Source organism: Dreissena polymorpha, chromosome 16, assembly GCF_020536995.1.
Source record: "Dreissena polymorpha isolate Duluth1 chromosome 16, UMN_Dpol_1.0, whole genome shotgun sequence".
Classification (NCBI taxonomy): Eukaryota; Metazoa; Mollusca; class Bivalvia; order Myida; family Dreissenidae; genus Dreissena; species Dreissena polymorpha.
In genome coordinates this window covers 15,114,270-15,131,769 of record NC_068370.1, presented here as the reverse complement: position 1 = coordinate 15,131,769, position 17,500 = coordinate 15,114,270, and the positions used below count along the sequence as shown (strand labels likewise).

The 17,500-nt window shown below is 35.0% G+C and overlaps 1 protein-coding gene across 3 annotated transcripts in view; it reads right to left on the bottom strand.

The window, feature by feature from the left end:
- Positions 1-2,589: 2,589 nt before the first annotated feature.
- Positions 2,590-17,500, bottom strand: part of LOC127862709 (uncharacterized) — a 59,022-nt gene continuing 44,111 nt past the window's right edge. The window contains exons 1-2 of one of the 3 annotated variants that reach the window (XM_052401966.1): positions 4,570-4,757; positions 2,590-3,203 (exon numbers count right to left, since the gene is read on the bottom strand). In XM_052401966.1, the coding sequence (XP_052257926.1) occupies positions 2,913-3,203; positions 4,570-4,704 (426 nt within the window). In that variant the 5' untranslated portion in view covers positions 4,705-4,757 and the 3' untranslated portion in view covers positions 2,590-2,912. Of the gene's footprint in view, positions 3,204-4,569; positions 4,758-17,500 lie in introns of those variants that run through there. The other 2 variants (XM_052401967.1, XM_052401968.1) reach the window with 2 other exon arrangements.

Here is a 17,500-nt window from a genome sequence, read left to right as displayed (position 1 = left end):
ATTATAAAAACAAAGAGAATAGAACAGTTGGTGCACTGGTAATCACGTGTCGCAAGGACAGAACATGTATCTACCTTAGGAATTTTCATCGAATCGATGAAACATGAATGTATTTAGCTATAGCCAAATTAAATAGTCAATCTTTAACTCGTCGTATCGTTATTTTTATATAAATATTTTACTTCATGGTTTCTCCAATCCATATGTTATAAAGCTATTTGAAATGGAAAGCCGTTTTTTCAAGCGAATCCTATAGTTCATGAAGTGAAAGGATTTCGAAATCAATGAAAGACCGTGTAACTTGATTTAAATTTTAAAAAGCATTGAGTTGCAACTTTAATATTATTTATATTTCAAACACAGTAAATGCTCATGATGAAGATTATTTTGGAAAATGATCTCCAGTTTTTATCACACTGTACTTTATTCAGAATATATATATATATATATATATATATATATATATATATATATATATATATATATATATATATATATATATATATTCTGAATTAAGTACAGTGTGATAATATATATTACTGGAGGAGAAATGTTTTGCAATTTGTCTTGGGGACTATAAATCAATAGTAAATAAGGTGAAAAAAAGCCCAGTGTAAACGATTGTGTGTGTGTTTATGAGGTCTTTCCGCGCCTGAGACTCCCTTATTTGAGATCTCGTAATGTGCCCCGCACTCTTAACTTATTTACTAGCATGACTCACGAAAGTGGTCATATGATGTGGGGAAATCCGGAGTACCCGGAGGAAACCCCACCTCGCAAGTATGGTCACCACAGAAGAAATGCACATGCGACGGAGCGGGGAATGAACCCGGGTCGCGTCACGCTTGTGTAACAAAAATATTGAGCTAAATTCACATATGTTGACTGCCTTTGACTGCCTTTGAATGTTTTTAAATAAATATCTGTAATGAGACTTGACAATGTTCTGTATGAGTTGTTGATCCTAGTAATATATTATCATAGACATATACAAATGAATACCATTTGGTTATGTCTCAATTCGACGCGATTTCGTGAGCAAGAAATAAAAATAAATAGGTCGGATTCGATCATTTTTAGTCAACACTTACTGATTTTGTGAATACATTGGTCGCATGTTTTAATAATGTTTCACTTCTTTATATAAATAAATAAATAAATAATATTATTAAATAAGTAATGCTATTATATTGATTGTGTGAATGTTTACATGTTTCAGATATTTTAATGTATCAAATAATAGAAATATTGGAAATACATAATTATATTGCTTTAGATTAAAACTATGTCAGAATACAATGCATAAGTATAAAGAGACTTGTCTTCATGCGACGAAAATGTTTTGTTTTATAACAACAAGATATTTAAAGAAGACAATAAACAAATTTACGAACTATGAAGAGTTTTCGTAATCGTCAGTCATACCTGGACGAAAACAACTGAGTGATCGATATGTTGAACGTAGACTTGTCGATGATAAGTAATATATTTACATGCGCTCTTAATTTTCTGTAGAAAAATGAACGAGTTCATTTTGCGAAACCCGTAAGCCGGCGATACCGCCTTCGAAGGCGGAATTCTAAAATCGGACCAATGGTTTCAAGACGCTGACGCGTAGTTATACAGTGACCAGTACTGTGACCGCACTAATTTTGTACATATAGTAACAAACATGAATAAACATTACCCGTTTGTTTACTTTTGTTTCTTTGATGTTTCATTTCTCGATGTCTCTGTTTATTCCATCAATTTTCTTAGTTGTCAAATATTACTTTAAAAATATATTACCGAACCAGCTTTCCGTATTTTATTTTCATCACTTGAATACGCAATTTATGACGTATTTTCGGTGACGTCATTTCGGTGACGAAACATTTTACGAAAACAATATGTGGTGGATTTTTTACAGTTTAATATTTGTTTTAAGCATCGAACGAATCCAAAACGTATTTCGGATTGTGTGTTTGTCATGCATAACACCTTAAGAACACACACACTAGCGCGCTTCACGGAATTTTCAAAACTCGCCCTGAGCGTTCATACTGCATATAAACGCCCGAAAAATAAGAATCAATCCTTAAATGTCTCAAATTGCAAAATTGAATTAACTTTCGAATGTTCTGTATCCCGGTTTACACGCATATGATTGTAATTGAACTTTCCGAAGTGTTAACAAGAGTTCTACTTTTTTGGTTTGGGACGTATGGTGGTATTTTCATTTAACATTGTAGTAAAGGAAATTGGTCAATGTCATGTACAGGACCCGTGAATAACATAAGCCACGTTCTGAGAAAACAGAGCTTAATGCATGTGCGTTAAGTGTAATCGCACTAGAGAGGACTCTTAACGCTTTAAAACAGTGTGCGTTTAAATTGGTCTGATTTGAAATAAAATCTCATGTCGGTGAAAAGTGTTGTCCTTGATAAGTCTGTGCGTACTGCACAGGAGAATCTGAAAAAAGCACTTCACGGAAAAGCTTTAAGTCTCATTTTCCCAAAAAGAGGCTCATGTTATTATGTAGTCAATCCTCTGCACTCTCATCATTATTTGTGCTGTACATGCTTGTTGTTCAATGATTAAAGAAGTGTGTTGCCATTCTTTACTATTATTGAATGTACACTATGTATTGTACATTAGTTGAATAAGATTTGTTCGCAAAATAAAAAATATCGACATATTTGGTATGATGCTTAGATGTCCTTATTACCGTAAAATCCTTTTAATTTGCCGTACATATCATGAACTTTGACACAAATGATTATATAGTTTATAATATCTTTACATTTGTTAAGATAAATAAATAAGGCTCACTCTATGTATTAGAAAACACATGCCGATGATGGAATACAAGATTGTTTAAAAGTTCAAGTATAATATCAAATTTGACTTGTATTTTGTGTGCGCTCTTCAGATCAATTCGGCTTACAAATGATGAACTGGTGATTGTGGTCGTAGAAATAGGACCAAAATCTTCTCAACGATTTGGCCTTGACTGGAGGGGTGCAAGGCGAGGCGTCGACGTTGAACTTGCCGTCGAGGTCGTTCAGGCCAGGAACGAACCAGTCAGACCAGTGTCCGGCAAACCACTGGATCTTGTACGCGATGATGCGACCTCCCTCAATGACTTGGTCCACCATGTCTAGACCTGCATGCCAGCGACAATCACTCCTCCTTGTACGTGGTCCAACCAGCGTGCATTTAGGCTGCATAATAAGATATGATTATTTGTTAATAATCATAATCTACCGAAGTTAAATCCGTATTTATGTTTTAAATAAATCGAAATTCGTTTGCAGCGTTTTTATAGCAAAAATGAGTTCACGAGTATAACAATAAATACTATGACAACGAGTGACATACATGTAACAATATGCATTAAAAGCAACACGTTGTTATTGTATTTTAACTTTTTAAGCTTAAGAAAACAAAGACAAATACTTAGAGAAGCGTCACAATTACGTGTTGTATAGTATGGGGTAAATAAAAGGGCATCATAAAAGGGCTCAACCGTTTTTGTCATAAGGATTGTGGGAGAAAGAGGTGTCTTTGTCTTGTAGCGAGCTAAATAAGTGTCGTATTAATAAACCTCATGCCTGTAAATATTCATTTTTGATTTGTTAATACATTATGTATGTATATAAGAACTTTAAGGGGCTTTTAAAGGTTAATCCTCGATATCAATTAATATTTCACAGTTGATGCCCATAACATATCCATACTCTCTGTTTTCAGTTTTGGTAAATTGTAGGCTTAGTAAAGGAGATCATTTAATACTTAATTGACTTAATTGATTATGTAATTGTTAATACAAGATATTGTATGTATTGTAAATACAAGGATACCAAAACAAATAAAGAAAGAAGGGCGCTCAGAAATGTATATAGTAAATATCACAATAGTGAAAACTATCCGTATAAAATAAACATACATATTCCGCATATGTAAAGTCGATTGATTAACAACAAATCAAGACTTTTAAACGGTAGAAAACGATATGGTAGAACTAGATTGTCTTGTTTAAAACAATTGACAACAAGTGATGAAACGGACGGATGGCAAAATGTAGCGTTTGTTATAATTTTTTAGTATAAACCTGTGTTCATGAACGCACACAAATTAAGACGATACATAAACTAACACAGTTTGAACTTAACTGGAGCATCTTCACATTTGCAATATGTTTTGTATTTATGTGAATATTACAAGTAAGTTATATTGATCCATAAATACGAACCGGTTTCCAGCGGATGCTTATGCTTAAAACTTAGGATGATCAATAAACGCTATCACTGAGTGCAACTAAGCCGATTGCAAAGACGAGTCGTTACGTTATTCGTTAATATTTAAACTGATTACTTTGAGTATGGTCTTATATAATCACCAATGCAGTTTGCTATAACACAAAAGAAGTCTTACAAGTTCTATCCTGGTTAAACAACTTCAGAATGTAATGGTCATACAATAATCTCAAAATCAATTCAACATAATTAATGCAATTTGACTGAACTACACTTTGGCTAGTCACAAACATTCAACTGCAAATTGAACAAAACGTTAAAAGAAATCTACCTGAGATGTCGAGTCGTAAATCACATAATCAGATCCCACAGCGATGGCTACGCAAGCAACGAAAAACACAGCAAGAACCTTCATTTTGATGTTGATCATCAGCGAAGACTGCGTTCCAATACAGTCGGGTGTCATTTATATATACACTGCTTTCATGACGCGACTCTCTTTACATATATTTTCGACTAAACAGGACATTAATCACTTCAAAACAATATTTAAAATTGCAAATATCTTGATGGCTGAACCAATAGTAAGCTACCGTTTTATAGTGACTACGTGAGATAGACCATATACATGTTTTTCAACATAACACGTAACCAATGAAATGTGAGCAGTTAATAAAATTTCATTAAGGAAGTGTTTATTTGGTTTAAAAATAAACCAATATATGATTATTCATGGCACTGTTTACTCGCTCATGAAGGTTATACACAATTATTGTGGAAAACGCTTCAAAACAAATTATAGCACTTAATTACAGTATCTTGTATTTAATGTCATCGAACACGGACGCAAATACCACAAACAAATTTATATACTTTACTTCGATGGTACAAAGCGCTCCTATCTTGAATTTAATTATTTATAAAATAAATAACATCACGAAGTCATTAAATAAGTGATCTTGTTCCTCACAACACTAAGGCTTCATGGGATGAGTGTATATGGAATACATCTATATGCCATGCTTAAGCGAACACGAATATAAAGGCCGACAGAATGCGGACGAGCAGCAGCAACAGCACATGGACACAAAATAACAGACACAAAGAAGGATACGGAAAACGAAATAAACCACATTTAAGCAAGAATTATAAAAGGTCTAACATAATTAACCTATTGTCCTTTATATGTATATCGTGTTTGGTCAAATACTCGTCTGTGCATTGTGACAAATTGAAATATCCAGTTTTATCACATGCCATTCCCTGATTCCCATGTAATATAACCATTACATATATTTTCATCTTACACATGTGCAATATACTTTTTAAGCATTTTCATTGGCTTAGTTTTTGTTTATTTACCAATCGCATTTTGTTATTTTGCTGAAATGACCTGGCAACGTCAAATGACGTCACAAAATGTAAACAACATTCGGGATTTATCATTATGCTTGCGTAACTATTTATTTAATTTGCTCATTTAAAAGCATGTGATAAAAAAAAGATCTGACATTCGTTGTCATATCATAGCATATTTTATTAAACTCGTCTAGGAAATTCGTTAGTAAGCTCGCATAAAGCTCGCTACTAACACAATTCCTTAACTCGTTTAATAAAATATGCTATGATATGTCAACTCGTGCTAGATCCTATATTTATTATATGTACTGGTCGAGTTATATCAGTTTTTCGGACGGATAGACAGACGTATTGATAAACAGAGGACGAAATAAACAAATGTAGACACATAATTATATGGGAAACATACATATATAGCTGAATGTTATCTAAGTGTAATGATACTATCTCATTCTTAATGCTATTATCTCACAATTTTAAGATGTTTTATAATTACTAACATCGATCCGACCTTTGACATTGGACACCACGTGAGATTCTCAATTAAATAATACTTAACAATTTATTTTTTTCAAATCACAAAAACTGGAACGCGAAAGCGTGTTTTAGAAATGTTAATAAGCGTGAAAATTACCGTGGCAACCGACAAACAGTTGCGCGCTTAGACTTATCTCGCCAAAACCACGCGACGTGCGAGGATTTGCCGATATTAGGCCAGCTGCATATCTCTATTATCTACGTCTCTGATATCACTGAAAGAAAAACTGTATGTTTAGAAAAGAGTTTGTGTTTGGAACGTAAACTATCAAATCAATAGTAAATACGGTTCACACAGCCCCATGTAAACGTTAAAACTATGCATGTATGTGTTTGTGTGTGTGCGTGCTTGTGTGCGGGTTAGGGTGTGTGTGTGTGTGTGTGTTTGTGTGTGTGTGTGTGTGCGCGAGCGTGCGTGCGTGCGTGCGTGCGTGTGTGCGTGTGTGTGTGTGTGAGTATTTCGAAGTTTATGAGGTCCATAAAGGCTCAATTCTTTGCGGACCCGGAATGTGTCAAAGCACTCCTACCTATTTAACTTACTAGACTCAAGAAAGTCGGGACGCGAAAAGACGAAAGCCGAATTTAATTACGTACATTACTGTGGATTGAGTGAAGTGTGCCGTTTTAATCAACTACACTTTATATTTAAGTAGAAAAATGACGGGAAATAGTCAAATTTATATTTAACAAAATTGAAGTTTCATATTCAGAATTAAAATCTACATATTGAAATACAGTTCTTAAATAGCGTAGATTTTATTCATTTTAGTTAATAAAAATGTCAAAACGAACGATAGAGGAAAACAGTCCCAGATTAGTTCACCATATTTGAAAGTATTGCATTAAATTGTTTACGAATGAGGAAGAAAATTGATCAATTTTACGTTCGCAACAAAGGAATATCATACAACTCTTTTCAAGCGATGGTTGTTTGATGACCTTGTGCTACAATAGCATGAGAAAAAATCTTGTTATTTCATAAATATGGAGATAGCTTTCCAAACTAGCTGTCACAGTAAGGTCACGTGCTATGCAGACAAACTCATTCAAAGTGTGTTATATGTTGGTACTTTGCATGACTGTTTAAAATGTATTACAAATGATCGATGTGACGATTATTGTTATAATCTGTTAACCGCTGTAGACCCTACCACACCTCTATCTGTTAACCGCTGTAGACCCTACCACACCTCTATCTGTTAACCGCTGTAGACCCTACCACACCTCTATCTGTTAACCGCTGTAGACCCTACCACACCTCTATCTGTTAACCGCTGTAGACCCTACCACACCTCTATCTGTTAACCGCTGTAGACCCTACCACACCTCTTTGGCTTTAACCGAGTACAGAAGGTGAACGCACAACGTACAATTACGACTGACTTAGGTTAATACGACTTTTTTTCGGTAAGCTCAGTTAGCCATATTACAAATACAAAACAAAATCACACTACTTCCTTAAGTACAACCTGCTTGGGTTGTATTGGTTTTCCAAATTTAGAATTGACAACCGCAACTATAAAAGACAGGAAAAAATGCATTCAAATTCAATGGTTATGAATGAAAAGACCGGACAATTATCTTGATATAAAACACCAAACAAAACGTTAACAGTAGGACACATCAAATAAGTTTGTACAATTAATCATTCATGTAATACCACACAATTTGATAAGTTAAGCAAATCCGGAAGAAAGTGTGTACATATATGCGTGGTGATATTTTGTAAACAAAATCATTTCAGCAATCTATTTCGGCGTTTTACTCAAGAGATAGGGCTTATAATACCCATTGCGTACGCAAAGATAAATGCGTATGATGTTTTAAGACTCTTAATATATTCATACAAGTTTGTTTTAAAGACGTGTTTGCTGTTCATGTAGAACGTGGTGTAAACAAACTTAAGAAATAACAAATGTCAACACGAACGCTTGAAGAAAATATGTCACATTCTTATTTGAAATAAAAAGAAACAGTAGTACTTTCGTACTACTGGCAGTCAACACAGTCTAAAACTCATTGTGAACATAACGTATTTGTTTGTGTCACGTAAAACTTATTTTATTTACAGTGCGCATGAAAACCATGTATTATGTTGCGATCATGATAATCTCACCTTACTAATGTTTACTTTTGTTCATATACAACCACAAGGTAAGACACAAGTTTGCTTACTTTAAACAAGAACTCCAGTTGTGAACAGATGCTATCACTCATAAGGCACACATTGGAATCTTCGCGTTTGAAAGTCTAAACAATTACAATTGAAGTCTGGTCACAGCGCCGTTGTGGCCATTTTGTATCGATCGTGATTTCGAAGTCATCATTACAATTCGTCATGTCACTCAAAGTTTGTGTACAAGAAACAGATGCCAGAACAAAACGTTGAGTTAACGCAAATTAGTTATACTACAATGTGGCGTCAGTAATGTAACACACAACAAAAGCGCGCGCCACTCAACCGCGACGACCATAGGTATAGCTCTTATTCATTATTATTATCATACGAAATTGTATATGGATCAATTTATCAACTGTCACATTCATAATTATATGTGTGAAGGTTTGTTAAAGTTTAATGACTGCAATATCATATTCATTTTATTATTCATATATGCTATAATATTCGTATTTCATTTCTGTATATAAAAAATCCGTGAAACAAGATAAGTCATGCCATAAGCGAATAAACCGACTATTATTTATTTTGCAAAATTATTTAACTGTGGATTATATAAAAGTATATAAGCGTACAATACGCGGCTGTCAGTCCGGCAATAAACAATGAACATATATAAATATATTCAATACCTAGCAGTTTCAGTTTTATTCCATCGAAATTCCAACCAAGCGTTGTTCTTGTTACAGCACGTATTCACTTCCAACTGAACACCGAAACAGTGTTTTGTATTGTTCAAATTGCGGATTGCTGTAAGCCTTTACTATGTAAAGTAACTAAAAATTTTATTTAAAAAAGGCTTTAAACATGTCTCTAATAAAATTTAAAATTGTAATTCATAAATATAAACATTTTTTTTTTGAAAATTACCGTAAGGTTACATTCCTTGTCAAAACAATTATATTTCCCCAAAATACCTTTTTAATAAGGTGTTCGCTTTAAGTGATTACATTATTACAAGTACTTTGTTAACAAACACACTGGATTTATTAAGCATACAATTTGAATGAATATGATTAAAGCACTTTAAAATAGTGTTGCTGTGTTTTACTGCAGAGAACATTGTATAAGTATGGCATTTTATCAGCATAAAACGTATTGTCTGTACGTGTTAAGCGTGGTAAAACATAAATATTAGATTTATATACAATTTTAAACAACCGCAGTAGAGACAGGCTTACAGACAGTACCGATAAAGTTAAAAAGACTAAAAAAAATGTTATTTCGCAGTTTAAAAACACTGCAAACACATTTTATGTGTGCTCTCACGTTGAACATATTTCATTTACAATTACATAGCATTTCAATATAAAGCAATTTGTTCGGATCATAGCCATATGCACTCGTTTCCTACTGTTCTTAAATGTATAGGTACATACGAAAGAATCTCATGCTTTTACTCATTGTATATTACTATGATAAACGTACATCTTATCATTTTGTGCATTATGTTCGTCCTACATTTTGGAACAAACAACGCATGCAAGTGCAGATGCGCTGTTATAAGGAGGACATTTCAGTGTTCCACACGTCGGGAATGTAAAGTGGAACAGGGCGCAATTAGTATCTGCTGTTGACACTCACGTATTGCTTGTTGTTAGGATGGGAGTCGTGCTCAGTCATCAGAAAACCCCGATACTCGAGTTTCCATCCATTTTGACACGTCTTCCTTGCTGGAATCATATTGGTGTTTTCGGCATGCGTGAAACAAACAGCACATGGCACTTCGTGGTCTACCAATGACGACGAGGCTGTAGCACCGTGTGTTGAGTACTCAGACCCGTATATGTTGCTTAAATAGTCAGCTCTTGTGATTACAGCTTCCAGTTCAGTCTCGGCAGGAAGACACGGAAAATCTGCGGCCCCTCCGTAGCTAGAATATGCAGTGCCCGCCACGAACCCATGGTAAACGAGACTGTTGTTCGAAAAAGGACATGATGAACGACCCCATTCAATTTATGTTGCTCCTGTTGAGGAAATCGACAATTTGGAATCAAGTCATGCTTCAATTTCTTTCAAAGTACCAATGACGCCTGTAAAGTAAAAATGATATATTGGGCAAATTATTTTGATTTCGAGCATTATAACGCTCTAGCATGCTTTATTGGTAAATATATGTCAGTATCGAGATTGGGTAAGAAATGACCAGATGCTAGTAAAAACTGCATACCTAATATATAAAATAGCACCCAGAGTCAGATGGCAAACATGCGTACATTAACAGCATTTCACAGTTCTCAATTATTCTTTTTATTATTCGGAACATACATGGCTGTTGCAAGCCTTTGGAAACGAATCGTTTCACTGGCTATCATACCAAAATGTTCGTCGTGTTGGTATCTGTTTTTTAATTCTGACAAACAAAATTAATTATATCATTATATATATATATATATATATATATATATATATATATATATATATATATATACTATTGTTGTTGCTGCTGCGCGTTTTTGTTTTCAACTTTATAATCATGTATGTCACTAATACAAAATTAGAATGCATTAAGTAAGAGAAAACAAATTAAAACAAGTAATAAAATATGTGCCGAACTCACCTTGAATTGATCGGTTCTATCCGAGCTTTAGTCATTCAATATCATCAATACGTTACAATGATCGTCAACGATATAAACGCCATTTTCATGAATACGCCGTACTAAAACAGGTTTGCCTGTGTACGAATGTCTTCTGTTCGAGTTTACTTGATGGCTCTATTTATATATACGCTTACAAATAGTAAGTAACAGTGCCGTCAGTCAATATATCGCTTACCTGATGGGACTTACAAGTGTCAAGTTGATTACGAATACATGTACTGTATTAAGTTTTCACCAGCATTTTTCAATTTGCACCTTCGACCTTGGGAACGTATATTGTAATAAAATCGAATTTTCATGTTTAAGTATGTTGCGTGGTGATTGAGATGATAGACGATCAACCACAGTGGAATTAATCTGAAATGCACTTTCAGACAAATAAAACTCGGTGTTTTAACATGTCTACAAACCAATTTATAATTTCAGCTAATGATTCCGGCAGTTAGTTTAAGTTGGTCATTTGACTATCCCTGGAAAACTATCAAGATTTCTGTTAGACATTTTCCAGACAGCACAATTCCCATATTTATTGTTTTGTAATTGTTCAGCCTTCAGAGGTTTTAAACATTAGGGTAAATTGTGTTGATACAATCTTTATTCCACCTAATAAGTTTACTAATTTTCTGACGATACTTCGCTAACTTGATAACTAAATATATTGTATAAATGGGCCATAGTTTTATGCTGTTAATAAGCTTTAAAACGTATTCCATAATAGTGTTTATAGATTTTCTATACTTAAAACACTGGTAGACTTAAATTATGTGCGCAGTATTCGATTCACACGTTACGTTTTGGAATTCAGTTTCTCATTTATAGTCTGCAAATGTGCATTTGATTGAGATTGTTTTAGACAAGCGTTTGGCTTATGATTAATTCTGGGTTAAGTGTGAGCTCGGTGTGTGTGTGTGTGCAATTTGAAGTGTATGGGGTCAAACCGCGCCTTAGGCTGCATCATTTGATGACCCGGAGTGTGTCACAGCACTCCTAATTAATTAACTTACAAGACTCACGGAAGTTGAGACGGAAAAAGTCGAAAGCCGAGTTAAAATACGTTAATTACCGTGGATTGGATGAAGTGTACCGTTTTAATCAAACTAACGTTGTATTTACGTTGAAAAATTTAATACATCATTTAAACACTGATTGTCCTAGCTTATTTCGTCTGCAGAAAATAAAATCTACATATTGAAATACTGTTGTGAAATAGTGTAATGTTAATAAATTAAAGATGATACAAAAGTAAAAAAGAACGATAGAGGAAAACAGTTCCAGATTATTTCACCACACTTGAACGATTTGCATAATATTTTTTACCATTAAGGAAGACAATTGCACCATTTCACGTTCTTAACAAAGGAATATCAGAAAACTCTTTACAAATTAAAACGATTGTTGTTTGATGACTTTTTGCTACAACTGGATGAGAACAATTTTCAATACTTTCACAAATATGTAGATAGCTTTTCAAACTAGCTGCCAAAGTGAGTTCACGTGCTATAGAGACAAACTCATTCAAGTTTGCTATCTGTTGGCACTTTGCATGTTTTTAAATGATCAATGTGACGGTTCTTCATATTATCTCTTAACCGCTGCAGACCCTACAACACATCTTTGGCTTTGACCGAGAACATGAGGTGAAAGCACAACGTACCATTACGACTAACATAGGACTGACTTAGGACAATACGACTTTATTTCGGATGTTCTCAACAAGCCATAAAACAAATACAAAGAAAAATCACACGACTTCCTCACTACAACTTATTCGCTTGTGTTAAATTAGTTTTCCTTGTTTAGAATTGAAAACCCCAATCAAAAAAGACAGGGAACAAATTTCATGCAAATTCAAATGACATGAATGAATGGACCGGAAAATTATCTTGATATACAACACCAAATAAAACGTAAACAGGAAAACAAATAGTTGTACCTAACAAAGCAATATGTTTGTTCTATTTTTCATATAATACTACACAATATGATGCGTTAAGCCAATCCGAAAGCATGTGCGTAAATATTGCGTGGTGATTTTTTGTAAACAGAATGATGTCCGCAGTCTATTTCGGCGTTTTACTCACGAGATCGTGTTTATAATACACATGGCGTACGCAAAGATGAACACGTATAATGTGGCAAGACACTTAATCTTTTTATACCTTATTAATCGTTGTTTACTAGTCTTTCTAATGCTATAACAACTTTTTGGGTTCTGCAAGTTTATCATTTGAATAATAGACATTTTAAAAACTGTTGTTCAAAAAGATAAAGGACAGTGCATACATGCAAGTATGTTTTTTAAACGAATCGGCTGTTCATGTCGAACGTGGTTTTATCTAACTTAGGATAAAACAAATGTCGAAACGAAAGCTTCAAGAAAAATTCCCTTTTTCTTATTTGATACAAAAACGTGTACCTTCGTACAAACGGCAGTCAACACAGTCTTAAAAGCATTGTTAACATATTGTATTTTTGTGTCATGTTCAACTTATTTTATTTACAGTTACAGTACCCATTAATACAATATATTGTGTTACGATCATGCTTAATTCCCCTTATTAATGTTTACTTTGGTTGATACACACCTAGAAGGTGAGACACAATTTTGTTGATTTATCGCAAGAACTCCTGTTCTGAATTCTGAACAAATGTTTTCACTCATACTGTACAAATCTGCATCTTCGCGTTTGAAAGTCTCAAATTTCGATAGAACGATAGAATTCTCGTCATAGCGCCTTTGTGGCCATTTTAAATCAATCGTTATTTCGAAGTCATCATATCAGTTCGTCTTTTAACTAATTGTTCATGTGAGCAAATTGGACGCCAGTTTAAAATTTTGAGTGAAAGCAAGTCAGTAATACTACAATGTGCTGTCATTTATGTAACACACAACTTAAAACGCGCGTCACTCAACCCCGTCGAACACATTATAGCTTTAATAATATGTTTTAATTATACGAAATTTAATATGGAACAACTGATCAACTGTTACATTCATTATTATATGTGTGTAGGTTTGTTAAATTTAAATGATGCCAAAGTCATATTCATGATATTATTCAAATATGCTTTAATATTCGTCTTTCATTTCTGTATATTAAAAGGTCGTGCAAAAAAGATAAATCATACCAAAGGCGAATCAATCGACTATTATTTATTATACAAAACTACGCAACAGCGGCTTAAATAAAAGTATATACGTGTACAATACGCGGTTGTTAGTCAAGCAATAATATAATATTATATACCTAGTAGTTTCAGTTTTATTCAAACAACATCCCAACAAAGTTTTGTACGCTTAAAAATATTACGTTACTTAAATTGAAACATGTTACAGTGTGCATTTACTTCCAAATGAAAGGTGTATACAACGCTTGTTATTGTTCAAATTGCGGATAGATATAAGAATTAACTATGTAAAATTGTTTTATTCAGAAAATGCTTTAAACATGCTTGTAATAATTTAAATTTTTTATTTATAAATAGTAAACGATTTATTTGTATGCAAATTACCGCAATGTTACATTCCATGTCAAACAATTATATTTCTCAAAAAAACTTTGCTAAGGGTTTCATTTTAAGTGATTACATAATAACAAGTACTTTGTTAACGAACATCGCATAAATTGTGAATTGATTTGAATACTACACATACAGTATAGTGTTGCGTTTTAAAGGAAGATACCATATATGAATACAAGTAAGGCATTTTGTCAGCATAAGACGGATTGTCCGTACGTGTAAAACGTGGCAAAACATTAAAATAAGAGTTGTATAAACTTCTAAACGACCCCAGGAGGAACAGTCTTATTAACAGTACCAACTAGATTATTTAGTAAAAAAATTGTAATTTATGCATAAAATGTAATTTTACATAAGATAGAATATCATGCTTTCACTCATTATATATTCCTATGAGAAACGTACAACTTATGATTTTGCGAATCATGTATGCCCTACCTATTGGAACAAACAACGCATACACGTGCAGATGCGCTGTTGTAAGGAGGACATTTCAGTGTTTCACACGTCGGGAACACAAAGCAGAACAGAGCCCCATCAGTACTTTCTGCACTACTTCCTATCGCTGCATTGGCGTCCTTGTCATCACATGTATATTGCTTGTTGTTAGGATGGGAGTCGCGCTCAGTTATCAGAAAGCCCCGATATTCGAGTTTCCATCAATTGTTACACGTCTTCCTTGCTGAAATCATAATGGTTTGTGGTCTACCAATGAAGACAAGGCTGTTGCACCGTGTGTTGAGTACTCAGACCCGTATATGTTGCTTATATAGTCAGCTCTTGTGAGTACAGCTTCCAGTTCATGATCGGCAGGTAGACACTGAAAATCTGCGACCCCTCCGTGGCTAGAAAGTGCAGTGCCCGCCGCGAATCCATGGCACACGAGACTTCGAAAAAGAACACGATGAACGACCCCATCGTTTATATTTTGCTCCAGTTGAGGATATCAAAAGTTTGTTCGGAGCACAATGGAGCAGATCTTCAACTTGCTAGGACATCGTTGAAAAACAAATGAAACACAAATGTGCTTTTCCACAACTTTATAGACTTCAAGAAAGCTTTCGACCCGACGAGGCATGATGACCTGTGGCAGGTTCTGAAAGGAGTCAACATTAATGAAGGGCTATAACAAGTCTTCTAAGACGATTACGGAAACGCCATCAATAGACTTCTCAATGGGCAGAAGGGTGCCTTCTTCAGGTCATCAGTAAGAGCCCGTCCGGTATGTCTGCTCTGCACTGTCCTGTTAAACCATTTCCTTGGGAAGATAATGCAGGACACCCTCCAATACCACCATACATCTATCACCAACGGTTGTACCACAATTTCCAACATGAGATTCGCTGATGACATTGACGTCATAGGGTGTACCAGCAGTAAATCCAAAACCTCACCAGACTCTTTTTATGAGCAGGAGCATACGGGATGGAGGTCTGCTCGGAAAAAACGAAGATCATTATGAACAGAACGAACAATACCTGTGCAGACATCACCATGAACGGCGCGAAACTGGGAGAAGTGACCAGCTTCAAGTACTAGGGAGCATCCCCACCAAGGTCAGGCTCTACAAGTCCCTCGTAGTCTCCATCCGAAGACTGCTCCGCATGTCAAACATGGAGAACAAGACCTACACTTACGTCCGGAACATGACAGCACTACTTGTTGGACTACAAAAGCTCCTTCTCGCGACCGTCAAACGAAAGCTACCTTGGTTGTGACACGCCACGAGGCACGACTCTCTGTGCAAGACTGTTGTCGACGGCACGTTTGAAGGAGGTCGACGTCGAGGCCGTCTGAAAACAAAGCTGGATGGACGGTGTGAAGATGGCACTTCCCTCCCAATTAATGCGCTACTCTCAGCAGCCCACAACATACCTTACTGGCGGAAAATCTTTCGTCGTTCCTCGTATTCCCCCTCCCCAAACGGACAGAGCCGTCAAGGGAATGTTGATTACGATGATGATGGTGATGATGGTAATGAGGATTATGACAATGCTGCTGCTGATGATACTGCTTCTGCTGCTTCTGCTGATGATGATGGTGATGATGATGATGATAATAATAATAATAATGATGATGATGATGATGATGATGATGATGATGATGATGATGATGATGATGATAATAATGAAGATGTTGATGATGAAGATGATGATGATGATGATTATGATGATAAAAATGATGATGATGACGATGATGATGATGACGATGATGATGACGATGACGATGATAGAAACAACCCGCTTGAAGGAATTAGCTAGAGCACTCTAGGGGGTGTAGATCGCTCATCTAGTTTCCTTTTTAAAGGAAAAAATTCAAACAACTATTATTTGTTTTTTGGGGGGTTCTAGGGTGGGATAGTTGGACGTTCTTTCAAAAATATTTGTTTTTTTTAACCATGTTTAAAAAAATGGGGGGTCCGGGGATGAGAGTGGGGTATAGTTTGAGGGTGTGGTCACTTTTTAGATAATATTTAAAAAAAAATGGAAAAAATACCTGTTTGGGGGGATTATCGGGGGGCGGGGAGGCGGCGGGATTGTTTGGGTGGAGTCTATTGTGGTATGTCAGGTAAGTGTTGTTTTGTCAAAGTATGGCAATTTAAGCAAAATTTAATAATTTGACCTTGAAAGTAGGGTCATTCAAAGGTCAAATTCAACTTGCCAGGTACAGTGCCCTCATGATAGTATGAAAGTATTTGAAGTTTGAAAGCAATAGTCTTAATACTTTAGAATGAAGTGGATCTAAACACAAAATTTAACCAAATATTCAAAGTAAAAAAAGGGCCATAATTACGTCAAAATGACAACCAGAGTTATGCAACTTGCCATGTACAGTCCCCTTATGATAGTTAGCGAGTGTTCCAAGTCTGAAAGCAATAGCTGTGATACTATAGGAGTAAAGTGGACCCAAACACAAAACTTAAAGAAATTTTCAATTTTCTAAGTATAAAGGGGCCATAATTCTGTCAAAATGGCAGTCAGAGTTACATAACTTTGCCTGCACAGTCCCTTATGATACTTAGTAAGTGTTGCAAGTATGAAAGCAAAAGCTTTGATACTTTAG